This window comes from Chionomys nivalis, chromosome 8 (genome assembly GCF_950005125.1).
Source record: "Chionomys nivalis chromosome 8, mChiNiv1.1, whole genome shotgun sequence".
Lineage (NCBI taxonomy): Eukaryota > Metazoa > Chordata > Mammalia > Rodentia > Cricetidae > Chionomys > Chionomys nivalis.
Genome location: NC_080093.1, coordinates 16,167,672 through 16,184,822, shown reverse-complemented (window position 1 = coordinate 16,184,822; position 17,151 = coordinate 16,167,672). Strand labels below are relative to the sequence as shown.

Genomic DNA, 17,151 nt, shown 5'->3' with positions numbered 1-17,151 from the left:
TTTGCTTTTTTCTTTTCTTTTCTTTCTTTCTTTCTTTCTTTCTTTCTTTCTTTCTTTCTTTCTTTCTTTCTTTCTTTCTTTCTTTCTTTCTTTCTTTCGATAACCTGCTGCATCCCAGGCTAGCCTTGAACTCTTTATGTAGGTGAGGATTATCTTGAACTGCAGGTCCTCCTGCCTCTACCTCCTGAGTGCTAGGGTTGTACAACCTGAGGGCTAAGTAAACAACAACCACACGTGATTTATGCAGTGCTGCAGATCAAAACAGGGTCTCCTGCATCCTAGGCATCTTACCCACGGAGCCACATTTCAGCCGACTGGCTCTCTTTGAAGCAGAGACAAACGGTCAATAGTTCTTTCCTTTCTTTTGGCTTTCTGCCTTTGAGGCAGTTTCATGTACTCCAGGTGGCCATAAACTCACTTGAGCTTCTGATCTTTATACCTCCACCTCGTGAAAGCTGGGACAACTAACACTTGCCACCATTCTTAGTGGAGATAATGCTGAAAACTGCCAAGAGATAATCAAGAGAAGACTGACCCTCCTTCCCCTCCCAAAAGATGTGTATGTACTATATAGAGTTCTGTACCTACAGATGTGCATATAGTATATAGTGTTCTCTACCTATAGATGTGCATGTAGTGTATAGAGTTCTCTACGTATAGATGTGCATTTAGTGTATAGAGCTCTCTACCTATAGATGTGTAGTGTATAGCATTCTCTATCTATAGGTGTGCATGTAGTGTATAGTTCTGTACCTACAGATGTGCATATAGTATATAGTGTTCTCTACCTATAGATGTGCATGTAGTATATAGAGTTCTCTACCTATAGATATGTATTAGTGTATAGCATTCTCTACCTATAGATGTGCACATAGTATATAGAGTTCTCTACCTATAGATGTGTATTTAGTGTATAGAGTTCTCTATCTATAGATGTGCATGTAGTGTATAGAGTTCTCTACCTTAGATGTGTATTTAGTGTATAGCATCTCTACCTATAGATGTGCATGTAGTGTATAGAGTTCTCTATCTATAGATGTGCATGTAGTATATAGAGTTCTCTATCTATAGATGTGCATGTAGTGTATAGAGTTCTCTACCTATAGATGTGTATTTAGTGTCTAGCATTCTCCACCTATAGATGTGTATTTAGTGTCTAGCATTCTCCACCTATAGATGTGCATGTAGTGTATAGAGTTCTATACCTTAGATCTGTATATTCACTTTTCGTTTCTCCATTATTTTAAACCACTTTTTGGCTAAATCTTTATGTCTGAACAGGACATGTGGTCTTCTTGTCCCTGTCCATATAATGCCTGAAGCAATATTCACTGCTTGCCCTCTGGGGACTCCCACTGAGTTTCTACCCTCAAAGAAGAACTAACTCTCTCCTTAGACTCTTGCAGGTGGAAGGTCTCACCTTCTTTCTCTTTGGAGCCTTTACAAACATAAGAAAACAGTCCACCATGAAAGAAACACCGTGCTTCACAAGGGAAGCACACAGGAGCGCTAAGCCAGAGGGAGGGCAGCGAGGTGCAGAATAGGAGGGAGTGAGAGACAAACATTGGGAAGGCACATTGTTGATTCAATGCCAGTTCATGGGAACCAATCCTGAGCAGTAGTTCTCAGCTTTTGTGATGCAAAACCCTTTAATACAGTTCCTCATGCTGTGCTGACTTCGTCATAAAATTATTTTGTTGCTACTTCATAACTATAGTTTTGCTACTGTTATGAATCAATGTAAATATCTGTGTTTTCTGAATGTCTTAGGCAACCCCTGTGGAAGGGTCTTTGCCCCCACAGGTGGAGAACTGCTATTCTAGAGCAATTGAAAAGCTATTCTGGGGATTGGAGTGGGCTCAGCAGGTAAGAACACTGACTACTCTTCCAGAGGTCCTGAGTTCAATTCCCAGCAACCACAACCATCTATGCCCTCTTCTGGCCTGCAGTCTCTGAATGCAGACAGAACACTTATATACATATATCCCAGTACTCAGGAGACAGAGGCAGCTGGATCTCCACGAGTTTGAGGCCAGCCCGGTCTACAGAGCGAGTTCCTCTCTGGGCTGTTTGCTTTCCCTCAGTTGCCAGTCAGCATTCTCAGCTTTCTGTTCCCTGGAGGCAGGACATTCCAGGAAGAAAAATGAGCAGGACTTCTCAGGGCTGAGAGGTAACAGCTTTTCCTTGAAGCTGTGTTGTCCATGTGGCCGTGTGACACACAGAGACCTGGCATGGCCCCCGGGCTGGTTGTCAGCTGATGCTATGTTTGACTCAATGCCAGTAGACTCTTGGTTTCCTGCTGCCAGAGTTTACCCTCTAGTTACCCTTAGGAAGGGCAGGCGGTTACTGGGGTATGACTCAATCCTTGTAATTTCTAAATTTTTATCTTGATTTCAATCCTTTCTAGAATTCTAGCAAAGGGAGGCAGGTTTCTGGGACTTTCAAGGCCAGCAAAGGCTACATAGTGAGACTCTGTATCAAATACACAAGTTCAAAACAGACTGTGCCTCATTTGTAGAATGCTTGCCCAACATGCAGAGATCCCTGGGTTCCATCTCTAGCACGGTGTGCAAGAAATAGATATCATGACTATCACAGCCAAAAAGCTCCCAGACATTACAGCCAGATCCACTTTTATTAGGAACAACTACAATCTCAATTAGTACAATTAGACTCAAGAGTTTATATTAATGAAAATCATCTAAAATTATGCTTGGGTCACAAATAACTCTCGCCAGTAAGAAGGGGAAAAATCTTCTTCAGGCATGGAAAAGGTTTCCCGCACTGTTTTCATGGTAGTGAGTAGGTACTCCTTCTCTGGGTCTGCTCATATCCCACTTCCCCGGTGAGTGCTGTCAATCTCTGGGAAGAGCGATGTGAATGACAGATGGTGTCTAGAACATATGGATGTGTGAAGCTCATGGTGTACACTACTCCTGTAGAAGTCTGTATGAGAATCTCTGCTGAGGACCATCAAATACTTAATCATAATAATAAAAAGCTCTAGTCACCTCAAAACTGCCCCTTGAGGTAGGTGAGCCCAAGGACTTGCTCAGAGGGTTAGTGTCAGTGTGTCCTCCAGCGTGGATGTGCTGGGCACTCACTTCACCATGAGTGGGAAGTGACGCCACCAGGTGCTTATTAGCAAGGGAGGTTTGGAAGACATTAAAGACCTTATCTCTGGGGTAGATTTGTTATAAAGTAGACTAAGAGAGGCCTTGGATTAAGCCACCAGCAGACTTCACTTTGCAAACCTTTTATGCCAACTCAGCTGAGCTACACTTTCAGAGCCTAGCAACCCAAGGAGAAAACTCCCCTGAGCACCACTGCCATTGTCACTTGTTTGATAACAGTCACGAGGACGCCAGTACAATCAAATACAGCCAAGTTACGTCCACTTCATACCAGATTTGAGCATTCACTAGAAACAGCTCCCGGAAAAATTTCCAAATGAAGCCTGTAAAAGATTTCTGCCAATCACTGCAGCCACAATCTGTCAGCCAGCCTCTTGTTTACACCCGCTCCATCTTCAGGGTCTCAGGGCTAAGGGAGGGAGCGAGGCTGGGCTCACATGCACTGAAGAGTAGGAAGGAGGTAAGGCACTCAAAGCTGGTAGCACATTTTGTGGGAACTGTCAGAAATCCACCTTTGAGAGGATCTGAAAAAGTGTCCCTGCCCTAAACCTTCCATCACATCCTACCTAAAGCCCCACAGACACTGGGGCCTCAGCCCTGTGCTGGGATATAGCCTGAATCAGATCTGTGGAATAAGAGTGGAAGAGGAAGAAGGTTGTTGTTGTTTCTTATAAATCAAGGATCTGATGACCCGGGAAAGGAAAACCACCCACAGGCCTTTCCAGAGGGTTAGGTCAGAGGGATATAGGTCAGCAGATCTACAGTGATCTTCAAGATTTTCACCTTCAACAAACAGTTCAAAGCCTGTGTTCGATCAACATGGGAAGAAAGGCTCTGATCTGATGCCAGCGAACAGCGCGTTTGGTACCATCCACAGCCAGCCCTAACACCAAAGCCAGGCTTCTGGATTGGGCTACAGAACACGAGAGGATGATGGTTCCAAAATGAGGATGTAATGCTTTCTTCTAGACTTTTCTGTTCCATGGTCTGCCCTGAGCTGTGTGATAGGGATGTTTATTAGTTCATAGCACCCTAGTTACCACACTTCAGTGGAAGCTTTGCAACACACCCTGGCTTCAGGAAGCAGGATCTCTTTCTGAAGTGAGGCCCTGGGCGATTGCCTATGCTTCTGGTGTCTTTTCGGGGATAAAATGGGGAGCCTCATCCTCTCACAAGCACTACCACCACCTGCCTACATTCACTAACCAGAACTACCTTGCAGAGCATGCAAGGAGGAGAAAACACACTGTGTACCCCGACTCACACAGAAACCAACCATCGACCATCTCATTCAGCAGTTGCTCCACTGAGACAACAAGCACTTGGCCGAGCTGTTAACTCACAAACCAGCAAATCTCTGAACCATGGTGTTCGAGAGCCTACCAAGCTTTTCCGAAGTCACTGTGGCAGAGGCACATAGGGGTAGAGGTAGAGAGGATGTGGAGGCCACAGAGAAGTGGCACCCACCTGTTCTGTGCCCATGAGCATTGTATCTGTGGGAGAGGAAGGTGCCAGGACAGCAAGCCCCGCGTGCTCAGAAGACACTCAGGCAACTTGTTGCCTGTCCAGGGAAAGAGGAAAATAAATGCCAAAGAACAGAGAACTGGCAGCAGAAATCAGGGCAAGGTAACAGCCTCCCAGGCAGCTCATTGTAGGCTGGATGGCCACAAAGCAAAGAATGCAAGGAAGGTTCAACCCCACGAGAAGCCCATTGCTACTCAATTCAAGGAGGAAATCAGAGTGATGGACAGCGCTGACTTCAGATCCCTGGCAGTGTGTTCCCCAAGGGCTCACTTGGGAATCTCCCTCTCAGCAGCTACCTACAGATGCTGTACCTCAACCTCTCCAGTTCCTGTGCAGCCATGAAAGAAACTGGCAACCCAGACAACCCCTCTTGTCCGTCAGTTTTTCCAAGTGAAATATTTTCATGCTCCAAACGAAGATTTTGTTTATATCCATAGTCTTATTCCATATCCTCAGAACGCTTATCAGCTATTTAGTTACCCGTCTTAGATAGACACACTTCGCATGAAGACTTTTTCTGTGAAATCTTCATGTTGCTAAAAGCTGCATCCCCCTCACACACAGACCACGCAACCCCCCGGCCCCACTCTCTTATTAAACTGATTTAATTATTTCAGCCACACCAAGCTCTGTGGCTCAGAGCATGGACTAAAAGGAAGCCATGCTATAGAGAGGGGCCTGGCGTCTTTGCTAACTAGGCCACTGGGTATGGTTATCCTTTCCTACCTTTCTCCCAGTCTTACTTATGAGCCACACTAGATATGCTAACTCTTGGCTCCAGATAATCTACTTTCTATATATCAAACAAGAAAAAATTCCCATTCCATCTAGCAAAGCCTGTAATGAAGCAGATAGGGAAGTTCCAGGAAGGTTTTGTTATATTTTTAGTTTGAAGCAGCAATCTCAAAGCCCAGAACAAGGAGAGAAGTAGCAGTATTTCGGACACCAGAAAAATCGCCTAGGCTTTGGAAGGTGGATACAGACCCGTGGCTGGCCAGCTGAGTGCCTGGGAGGTAGACAGAGAGAAAAGAAACCAAGCAAGATGCAATGCAAACAGGGACAGAACCCTGTGCTCACGACCTCGGCATCAGAACAGCATGTTTGCTGGCTTTTAATACTCTGTGTATAGAATGTTCAAAAATATTGTTATTACTTAAGATTGATGTGTAAAATTGTATATGCATTTATCATGTCTGTGTTTAGAAGTATCTATGTTGAGGCATGGTTAATCCTAGCTAATTAAAATGCGTTTTACCTCAAAACGTGATCAAAGCTTTTTCATTTTAAAAGAATACTGTACTGGAATAGGTTAAATGTATCATTAGCAGTCTGGTAGCATTATCCTGGAGTTAATCAACAGAATATTAAATCTCTGCCCAGATAACTTTGGGAACAGGAACTCAGGAGCCCAAAACTCAGCTACTCTTGTGGCTCCCATCTCCAGTTCTTTTAATCCTGGCCAAGACAGCAGCCTTAGACACTTTCTTCCGGTCGTAAGCCAGGCCCAGGGCAGCCATGCAGTCGATGAAGAATGTCGTGAAGTTGACGTGCCAGCCATACTCACTGGTAGAGTAGTCGTAGGGGAAGGTGTGATGGTAGTTGTGGAAGCCCTCGCCTGGAAGAGAAGCAGGGGGAGCAGTTAGGGGGCTCGGTGACTGCAGCTTCCTGATCTTAGCACATCTCTAACAAGGTAATCGGGTACCTCAAACCTTGAAGAAGCTCACTGTTGAGTGAACAGATGAACCCACAGTCTTGTATTCTAAAGTGAACAGATGCCCTCAGACGAATCTCAGGAAAGCGGCTGAGAGTCTCTGCTCACACATACCTGTCTGGGAGCCTTTGTCAAATCAAGTTTTTATCATAAGATAAGAAGTTAAGAGAGGGGGGCTGGAGAGATGGCTCAGAGGTTAAGAGCATTGTCTGCTTTCCCAAAGGTCCTGAGTTCAATTCCCAGCAACCACATGGTGGCTCACAACCATCTATAATGGGGTCTGGTGCCCTCTTCTGGTCTGCAGGCATACACACAGACAAAATATTGTATACATAATAAATAAATAAATATTTAAAAAAAAAAGAAATTAAGAGAGAAGCTGGGTCTAAGGGAACAGATTTTATGATGAAAAATATCAGAACATCAAGAGGTACAGGCCCAAGAACTCATAGGGTCTGTACAAGAGTACATGTGTTCGGGAAGGAAAAAGAGGAGGCAAAGGGGACTCTCAGCCACATTCTCCCAAAGCTAAGTAGATAGCACACCTTCCCCACACACTGCTGAACTCTGTAAGGATAGGGTGTATTCTAACAGGAGGGGCAGCTGCTGCCAAGAGGGAAAAAAAAAAGCCCAGTGACAAGAGACCCCCTCCTCCCACTCCCCCCCCCACTGGCTCACAGTAGGCTGCTGACTCTTGAGTCAGGGATGTGCTGAGAAAACAAACACTTTGATAAAAGGGAAAAAAAATCTGGACTCTGGAGGGCTTCTGCAGAGGGTGATGTGTTTACCATCTCTTGGCAGGACTCTTCTTCTGAATGGATTCCAACAATACAGAACCCAGAAGATCCAAATGCCCTCTTCTGGCCACATCAGGCACTGCACGCACAAGGTGCACAGCCATACATGCAGGCAAGCCCCCCCCCCAAAAAATACAATTTCAAGATTTTTTTTTAAAGATCGCTAGTTTTTATACGCTTTCCCAAGGATGTTCCAAGTGAGTACTTCCCAGGAGTCCACGCCTTGACATTCAACATGAAATCAGAAACCAGTAGTGACAAGGGAGAGAAAAAGAGATCAAGGAGTAGCCACAGGAGCAGGGAGAGATAGCAGCAATGTTCCAGGGAATGACCAGCATGTGACCTGAGGGGAGTAATTCAAGACAGGATGAGAGTGATAGGAGCATCAGGGCGGAGAGCAGCGGGTAAGATGAGAATGAACTTGGAGCAGTGAATATCAGCCCAACAAAAGAGATGTTGGCAGCCATTTGGAACTGATGGTCACAAGGAAGCCTCACTGTAGAGCAATACAGGACACACGGGACCCAGTTCAGACTATTCTTTCCTAAGGAAGCATCAGATTTGGATAGCATAGGGTTCATTTTAAAAGTGGCCAAAGTAGCAGCATACAAAATTGTAGGAGATGCCTGAGAGGTGGACAGAGATACAGAGACGCCAGCAAGAACCAGGGGGAAAGCTTGAATAACGTTACAGGTACCACTGAGTGAGAGCAGAGTAGTCTCCGGCTGTCAACAGATGATGAGAAGAGGGCACTGGGTCCTCACAGGGGAAACTAGCTAAGGCTTCAGTCACTGGGAGAGGGCAAGGCAGTGCCAGGACTGCAGTCAGCACTGGAATTAGGAAGGGAAGCATCCGGGAACAGCCAACATCAGATCACCCGTGAGGCACTTCTCACAAAACGCTGCTCCCTCAGGATGGAACGGCTGGGGGGAAAGAACAAGGAGGGAGGGATGGTGGGGGGAGATGGTGGGGGAAGCCAAGAGTCTGCCATGCAGCTGACATGGCTACCTGACAATGCAAGGTCCGCAGCAGGGAGATAAGTAAGAGTGTGGTAACCTGAAGACTATTGGCCTAAATCCCAACTCTTTTACACTGGACGCAGCAAGATTACATAGGAATCACTGGACAATAGTCACTACCCTGGTGACTATGTGCAAATCCTAGGTTATGAAGAGCCACAGACCTGCCAGGGGACAAGAGAAGGGAAACCAGGGGACCCAGAAGCTCATTATAGGAAGCTTTTAGAAACTGTTTTACAACCTATAAGCAAAAGCAGAATTACTTCTTGCCCTTTCCACTTTACATTCAGAGTTGTTGCTTGCCCAACTCTCAAGAGTTTCCAGATACTCCTCCCCAAGCCCCGGTTTTATAGTGGAAAAACCGAACTACACAGTACTCATAAAACAGGTCATTCTGGTTCTCCTGGTTCCTAGACAAATACCCCAAATAGCAGGTCCCTAGATATATGGTCATGCCAAGGATTAGGGACTTACCCACGGCTCCCACGGAAACCAGGATGTTCTCTCGGGGTTCAATGTTCTTGTTGTAGGGGCGATAGCCATAGAGGTGGGCAGCACTGTTCACCAGCCAGGTGCAGTTGAGCACCACGGCATAGCGCAGAAAAGTACCGACGTACAAACTGTTTACAAAAGTTTCACCCCAGTAATACCAGGGCACCAGTGTGGGCAGGATAAAACACATCAATAGGAGGCCAGGCAGGTAGTACCTATATGGAGAGATCAAACACTGAGTCTATGGAGAGAGGACTCCCACACCTACACAAACTGTCCTTTCTAATTAGGCAGGGTTGTGTCATCTTATGCCTGAGGACGGAACAGGTCATCAGCATGGGGAGGTGGTATAAAATCTTGGCGCCTTGTTCTTTCTGTTTTCCGAGGATGGGCCGCTATTCCACGTTCATCTTACTGGGTCGAGTGTGTCTCCTTCCACGTCTTTTCTTGACTACAAATCCATTACCCTTTTCATGGGAGCACAAGCTCATGCTGGTCAAACTGATCAGAGTCAAATCACGACTCATCAGTCAGTTCTGCCGCCCAGGCTGCTGTCCATCAGCCTCTGGGCTCCTTTTTCTTGCCTGTTGTGGTCTTTGGCAGCTTAGGGCACGTGTCACGCATTCACCCTGTAGGTCTTTGCTCTGCTCTCCCTGCCAGGTCTCTGTCTCATTCTCCACTGCCTACAAATCAGGCACTGACCTCCAAGGGGACCGACTGCCCTGGACAGTTGTACCTAGCACTTCTGTCTGGTTCCTTTCCATTCTGGTCACCACTTCCCTGGCTCGAGACCTCCCTGCTGTCTAACCTGTGACCCTGCCCATTACCTCCTTGGATCCATGATTATTTTCATCTGTCTTGAAAGTTGCTTCTCCAAAGCCCATCTGACTGTGCCCCATGCTGCCAAAGACTGTTTACATAGTTCTCCCAAGCAGGCTGAACTATATTGATCCTATTCCTGTCCCATGCTTCACAGAGAAGGGCTATATTTCAGGAAATGCTTCGGCATTCTGTTCCAATGTCAATGGACGCCAAGGGGTTCCTCCATTGTATATCCACTGAGCTGTATTTCCTCCTTGTACCTACGCATGGTAAACATAGTATTATTCTGCCTTATGTGATGATTCCTTCCTTCAACTCCAAATAGGCTGAGAATTCCTGAAGGCAAACCATGTACCTGACTAGGACTGATGCTACGGTTCTTGGTTTTGTTAAGATGGCTCAGGCAGAAACAGAGCAATAAATTATAGCTGTGAGCCTGCTGGATGCTGAATTCGAGATGTAAATGATTTTGAACTTATCAACTCAGTAAATCACCCAGTTATTATTTTATAAGTCCTAAGAGGAAAAAGGTGGAGTCCCCAGGTCCCATGCTCTTTTAGCTCCATCCCCAAACCCCACCTCACTCACCTCCTCTGGAACATGACCAGTTTATCAGCTTTTAGGTCAGACATGTCCAGTTTACTGCCCTTCTCTTTGACAGCCGGGTGTTTGCGCACGAGCAGCCAGCCCACGTGAGAGAAGAAAAAGCCACGCCGGGAATTGTGAGGGTCAGCGTGTGTTTCTGTGAACTTGTGGTGGGCGCGGTGATCTCGGGACCATTCATACACGTCATTCTGGAGAGACAGGAAAGAGAACCCCAGTACTGAGAAGAAAGCCCTCCTGGAGGAAATCCAGTGCTCAGTTATCTTCAAAGGCCCAGGATTCTCAGTCCAACTCACAAAACCCATAAGACTCTAGCTCCAAAGGAAACCTGGGGGGGGGGGGGCTTCTCTTTTGTACATTTGTCCCTGAAGCTTATTTTGCAAAGTCCCAGAGCACAATGAGGGTTGTGCGTGGGGAAGAAGAAAGGTCCCAGCACTCACAGAGAACACTGCAGCCCTGGAAGAAAGGACTGTGGGAACATGGGGGCAGAGATCAGGCAGGTAGCCTTGGATCCCAGGGAGTCACTCTGGGGAAAAGACGCAGAGCATGCCTCCCTGATGCTTTCACAAGCGACAGCCCACCTAGCCTCGTTATAAGGCCGGCATGAAACTAATGAGCACAGGCACATTTCCCTAGGACCTCAGAGTTTGTCTTGGACGTGTGAGAAACACTTCACATAGTGTCATTATATGGGACTAATTTGGTTCCTTGTTTCTCTCTTGTAAGCCTCACACAAGTCATCCTGTGCCCACCATTTCTCCCCCAACCCTCCTCATCTGTTGTAAACCAACTTCAGTACCTGACCTAGCCAATCCAGCAGCCTCAGCTAGAACAAGGTTGCTCCATCAACCTTCCATCTAGAGATGATGAGACTCAGTTCCTCATCTCTAAAGTGCAATACTTGGCCAGGAGTGATGGCACACAGCTTTAATCCCAGTACAGGGAAGGCAGAGGCCAGCCTGGTCTACATAGTGAGTTCTAGGCCAGTCATGGCTACATTGTGAGATCCTATCTCAAAAAACAAAAATCAGTGTGATAACAATAATATCCACCGATATGCCCATAAAGACTTAATGGGTTTAGGGATGGCAAGTGCTTAGCAGTGCCCAGCACAGCCAGCACTATATAGAGTTCCCAATTCTGTGACACATTGCCATCAGTCCCATTGTGGTCACATTTCAAGATAGTCACAGCGAAGCACAGTTGACTGTCCAGTAGGAGTAGGAAAGCAGGACCAGTGTACGAACTATGGAGCATGGCCCTTTAGGCAGACAGCCTACAATAAATACACTGTGTAATACCACAGTAGCCCTGAAATCAAAAGGGACCCAGCCAGGATAGCCTTTCCTATTTGCCTCCCACCTATCCTCCCAATAACCTGAGCACTTGAACCTGTAAAGCCCCAGAAACCAAAAAGGGCAACCACTGGGGGTCCTAAGAATTCTCTAGATGCTGCTCCCCACTGCTCCCCCAAGATCATCCTTGGGGCAGAGACACAGCAACAGCACCCACTTCTTACCTGGAAAGCCATGGTGTTGGCCAGGATGAGGAAGAGCCTCAGCGGCAGCCGAGCCTTATAAGTTCGGTGACTCCACAGCCTATGAGCCCCGGCTGTGATTCCCAAGCCACTGATGTAATAGCCCAGAATCGCTGCAAGACAAGTCAGTGGGGGAATCATTAACAAGCAAATTTCAATGGTGGAAGTAGTCAAGGAGGCTTCCCCGATGCCAGTGTTTGTCTTTGGGCTTTGGTTAAGGATCTGTTTGCCAGTGAACCCTAAGAATCCCTTGCTCTCTGAGGCCTAGTAGCTTCTGCCCCTTGAATGGGCAGAGCTGCGAACTTCCAGCAGAGCCCAGGATCATAAAGAGGAGTGTTGCGAAAACAGCAGCCACATCACTCTGAACGCTGGCCAGTTAGAGAAGCCCGAAGCTGTAGGGGACATTCAAGTGGCCAGGCTAATACAGTCACATTTGAATGGGAAGGAGGCCACATAAGACAGACTCTGGTCGGGCAGTGGTGGCGCACGCTTTTAATCCCAGCAGAGACAGGTGGATCTCCGTGAGTTCGAGGCCAGCCTGGTTTACAGAGCAAGTTCCAGGACAGGCTTCAAAGCTACACAGAGAAACCCTGCCTCAGAAGAAAAAAAAAAGGGGGGAAAGAAAAGCTCTGAAAAGTCATGTTTGCAGTGTCCTAAACTTTGCCAGTGACCAAGATTCTCATATTCACTTTGAATAGAGTGCGTGTCACTAATGCTGTACTTTACCTGGGTGTGGTGGTGCATACCTTTAAACCCAACACTCCAGATCTCTGAGTTCGAACCCAGCCTGGTCTACAGAGTTCCAGAACACCAAGGGCTACACAGAGAAACCCTGTCTCGAAAACAAACAAAACAAAACCACCGCAAAAGTCCTATACTCTATAATTGAGGAAATAAGATCCCAAGAGAGGTTAGGTATAAGCAGGGTCAGTAAAATAGGTTAGTAAAATAAGAGCCCGATGTCAGAACATTTTTCTGCTTCTTCACCTTCTAGGCCTGCAGGCTCAGAAGGCACTAAATTTGATCTCCAACGGGGAAGTAGATACTGTATGTCCCCAGCTCTCCTCTGGCCAGTGCTGGAATGCTGGGACAGAGTCCTTGGTAGGTTTTGTCCTAGGGAGCAGCCACAATGACCCTCAGAGACCATCGACCTTAGCTGCAGTGGGGAAAGACAACACACGGGACAAACAGTCCGTGGCCTTCAGTAGCAGAGAGAGCAATTTCCTAAGCAGCTTCCTGCACAGCCCCATTTTCCTCTTACAAAACACTTGCAAGCCATAGTCAGTGTCTGTCCTAAGTAAGGTTCTAGCCGCATTTTCTCAGAGTTGGGATGGTGGCACCAGATGCTTACTACTCACGGTCATGTGGCAATCTGGTCTGACCACACTGTATCAGAGAGCCCGGGAGAACCATTAGCAATCAACAGGAGGAAAGAAAAGGTTTGCGGCAACACAGAAGCCCTCAATTTTGCACCAGAGAAGCATCCATGTTAGTCTAGTGCTGTAGATGCCCCAGGCACAGTCCAGACCACATATGATACCATCTAAACAAGGGAATTAGGACAAGAACCCAGCAGGCACCCTGAAACATATTCTACTCAAATCTCTCAGTGCATCCAGGGAGATGGCTCAAGGCACTTGGATCCCCTCCCCATCCCCTACGGAACTATTGTGTCCACCAGGGGTGGAGGGTGGCAGCGGAGGGCGGGGGTACAGTTCAAGAGTTGTCTTAAGACAATTGGAGCCATATCACAGTGGTGTATGCCTTTCACACTTGGGAGGCAGAGGCAGCCTGGTCTACAAAGCAAGTTCCAGGATAGCCAGGGCTCCCATCTTGGGGTGGGCTGGAGTTGGGGGAGGAGGTATATGCCTTTAATCTCAGCATTTGTGAGGCAGAGGCAGGATGATCTCTGTAAGTTCAAGGCCCAAGGCCAGCCAGGGCAACAGTAAGGCTCTTAAAAAAATGGGGGGAGAGAAGCAGCCTCTTTGGCCCTGAGTGTTATCAGAGATCCCTTCAGAACTGTGTCCTCTTGTAGAGTTTGAAGAGAATAAGAAAGCTCTGCAAACACCTGCCTCAAGAGAAAGGCTGGGAAGTGGCGCAGCTAACCCAAGGAACACGACTTTCTCAATCCTGGCAACGCATTGCTGCCCTACTTGATACTTGGAAAAACTGTGGTTCAGAGAAAGTGGATCCTCTTAGATCTAGGGCATCTAGAGAAATTCTAAGACAAAGCTTCCAAGACCAGATCTAAGAGCTCAGAGGACCTAAGGGGCCCAGGGCAGTGGGCGCCAATACCTGGCTAACCATCCCCTTCACACCCTTACCCACTGAGCCAGCTCCCACAAAGAATCTACACATGATAGTGCTCCAGAGCACCCGCCTGTGTCTTCCAGAGAGGGACTCCTGCCTCACTGCCCTGCTCTCTCTTCCTGACTCAGGTTTCATAGATGAAAATTCGTGTAAGTACACAGGCATCCGAGGGCCAGCCTTGCCATCAGCCCACATCCAGGGAATCCTTGAGGTGCTGAATTAGGACTGGGGCTGATGAAGAACAGGAATCTCATTCCATTCTTTAAATATCCTGTTGATTGGCGCGTGCTGCTCCCCAGAGAATAACCAGGAGCAGCTGAGCCACACACCTGTAAGCCTGGGTGTTGCAGAAGCCTACCAGCTTGGTCTGGTTAGCAGTTGAGGTCACAATAAACACTCTTTCTTTCTTTCTTTCTTTCTTTCTTTCTCTCTCTCTCTCTCTCTCTCTCTCTCTCTCTCTCTCTCTCTCTCTCTCTCTCTCTCTCTCTCTCTTTCTTTCTTTCTTTCTAAGGACCTCTCCAGCGTAGTCTCCCCAGGCTCTGTTCCCTGCTCTAGCGAACCAGTAGTCCACAAGGCCCCAGGTTTAGCCCTAATTCCCATGCCTCCCAGGTAGGGTGCGTTTCTCCTGAGTCATGTGGGGCTGGGATAAGCCACCGAGCAAGTGACTCACACAGACAAGCTTGTTCAGAGAAAGTTGTGTCTCTGCCTTCGGTATACCCCTCCGAGCCACCTGCACAGGGACCCAAAATTCAAGTTAAGGGACTTCTAGTCCCACAAGGCTTTGCTCCCAGGAACCAAAGAAAAGGCCAGGAAATCTAGACAGAGGGGCCAGTGCCTTGGGTCAGGGGTTACCTCATTAAAGAGCAAAGAGAAACCTAAGGTACTGGCCCAAGACAAGGGGAGCTGCTCACCGAAGAGGCAGGTGTAGAGTTTGCAGGAGGGAATCAGTGTGATCCCATACAGGGCCCCCAAGTGCAGCAGGACCATGAGGATGATGTTTCTCCAGACGTACTGCAGCTTGGGCGGGGGCCCCTCCTCATCCTGGTAGCTGGGGTCGTGTATGTCCTCCCTCATTTCAGGACGGATGTCTTCTTCCAGGTACTGAGGTACGGTCGTCTGCTTCTCTTGTTCATTCTGCAGGCTTCCAGAGGGTGGCGCTGTGATGGCGGTGCTGGTCGAGTAGGAGCCAGAGATCTGCAAGGAAAAGTACCGTCAGGGGAGCAGATCTGTGGAGGACGGGGTGGGGGTGACCACTTTCCTCACACTATTGCAGCAAAAGGTACAGTAAAGGCACAGACCCTGCCCCAGAGTCAAGGTTGCCTGAGGGCGAGATGGAATAGAAGTTTTAAGAAATTGTACAGATTTGTTGCGGGTAGGAGAGCAAAACCTCAAAGTGAAGGACCAGTGGGAAATAAGAGTGAAACATTCGCACCCCTAGTAATACACAAAGGGAACCCCGTGTGAACATACAAGTATCGGCGCTACTGGCTTTTCTTTACTTTAAAGCTTAAGACACAAAAAGTTGAGACTCAACTGCCCGAATTACAATCCACACCCCTCAAACGACTGGTTGAACTAGAATTGGAGAAAGTCAAGTAGCCCGGAGAATTCTCAACTCTCCCCCTCCGCGGACCCAGTCACCTAGAAGCCCGGTCCGCGTGGCCGACGCGCGGGGCGGAGGCCGCTTCTGCAAGCTCACCTCTTGGAGCATGTGGGCAGGCATCGTGGCTGTCGGCTGCTGGCCTCACTTGCCCAGCACTGAGACCGAGCGTGGACTTTGGTTCCGGAGCCCGCTGGTGCGAGCGATTGGCCGAGCAGCGCTCAGAAACCTCCGCTCCTGACCCGCGGGATGGGTGTTCAGTCGAACCTGAATGTGCGCGGATCTCCCCGGGTCGGGAATTTAAAGGGTTGAGCAGGCTATGGGATGACCGTGTTTAGTATTTCCTCAGACCCCTTATATCCGCTGCCAGCAAAGAGTAAAGAGCGCGGGGCTAGCAAGCCAAGGAAGCCAGGCGTGGAGGTGAGAGAGGGAGGGACTAAGAAGGAGAAAGAAAGCCAAGTAGATTCCAGAGTAGACCTCCGTGGCACCGGGATGCTGAAGGCACCTACACCGGGCTGCTCCAACCCCCTGCCTCGGGGAAAATGCTAATGCGCCTCCTGCGAAGACTGTCTTGTCATTGGCCAAAGAGAATTTGGTGCCACCTCGTCCAGCCTTTTCCATTGGCTCGGCGCAATCTGCTGTTCCCTCTGCCACTAGCACCTCGCTCTCTCCTCCCCTCTTTTTCTCCTTATCCTCTTTGCGGTGGGCCAACGGGTGACTTTTCTTTAAGAGGGGGATAACTTGGTCCTCTGGGCTGTGAAATGCCTACGACTGTCTCCTGGCGCTTAGCGAATAGTACACTGGGGAAATTGCAATGGGAGAAGTGAGGAAGTCACGGTGGCTATCGCCACTCACAAGTCGATCCAACTTCATGTCCATCCCCACTTCCACTCTCGTGCGGAGAGGAAACTGGCCTCCACCCAGGGCTCTGACCCGGGAAAACAGTGGTTTATCCCGCTTGCTAGCACCGGGATGCTAACTTCAGACAGCTGCGGTCTTGGGTGCAGGAAGCTCTCAAGCCGCGAAGCAGCACTGCGCTCACTCATTGGTCGCACTCCTCAGGGGACCGCCTCTGCCAGGAGCCGGAGCCCAATCCTATCCCCACCTACCAGAGCGGGATGTTTGAGGGAGTCCTTGATCCTCAGGTTGGAATCTGGGAAATTTCCGGGGAAGTGGATTTACACACAGATGTATTCACTCTGCAACAAGTAGAAGGGCCTGCATGTGCAGTAAGAGCAGCAAACAGGTGTTTAGTGATCCCTAACAACTAAGCACAAGAATCGTTTTGTTGAGCCCACATTGTGACCCCGAGCAGTGGGTAGGTACTCTTTGGTGACGATGATGATGGACTAATTTCTTTTAGTTGGGAACTCACCCTATAGACTAAGTTGGCCTCCAGCTCACAGAGATCTGCCTGTGTCTGCCTTTGAATGCTGGGATTAAGGGCGTGCCACCACCACACCCCGCTGCTTGGTCTTTTTAAAGAGGAAGTGAGACAGAGAGATGAAGTTACCGGTGGCCATGCTTAGCAAGTTTGTGTTGGAGCCTGGAATTGAGAAGAGAATGAAGGGTTGCCTCAACAATTTATCTTAAAAGTCACAT

The 17,151-nt window shown here is 48.2% G+C and overlaps 1 protein-coding gene across 1 annotated transcript; it reads right to left on the bottom strand.

The window, feature by feature from the left end:
• Nucleotides 1–2,616: 2,616 nt before the first annotated feature.
• Nucleotides 2,617–16,058, bottom strand: LOC130879154 (acyl-CoA desaturase 1). The gene is made up of 6 exons (XM_057777284.1): nt 15,649–16,058; nt 14,861–15,143; nt 11,622–11,752; nt 10,088–10,293; nt 8,660–8,892; nt 2,617–6,273 (listed from the first exon to the last, which is right to left on the bottom strand). Exons 1-6 carry the CDS (start codon nt 15,670–15,672, stop codon nt 6,074–6,076), a joined length of 1,077 nt encoding a protein of 358 aa, XP_057633267.1. The 5' UTR covers nt 15,673–16,058; the 3' UTR covers nt 2,617–6,073.
• Nucleotides 16,059–17,151: the final 1,093 nt, after the last annotated feature.

Bases quoted from the DNA above. Each gene is read 5' to 3' on its own strand.
- LOC130879154 (XM_057777284.1), bottom strand. From the start codon at position 15,672: ATGCCTGCCCACATGCTCCAAGAG. The intron at 15,144-15,648 runs GTGAGCTTGCAG...TTTTCCTTGCAG, and splicing joins CTGCCCACATGCTCCAAGAG to ATCTCTGGCTCCTACTCGAC. The intron at 6,274-8,659 runs GTAAGTCCCTAA...CTTCTCTTCCAG, and splicing joins GGTTTCCGTGGGAGCCGTGG to GCGAGGGCTTCCACAACTAC.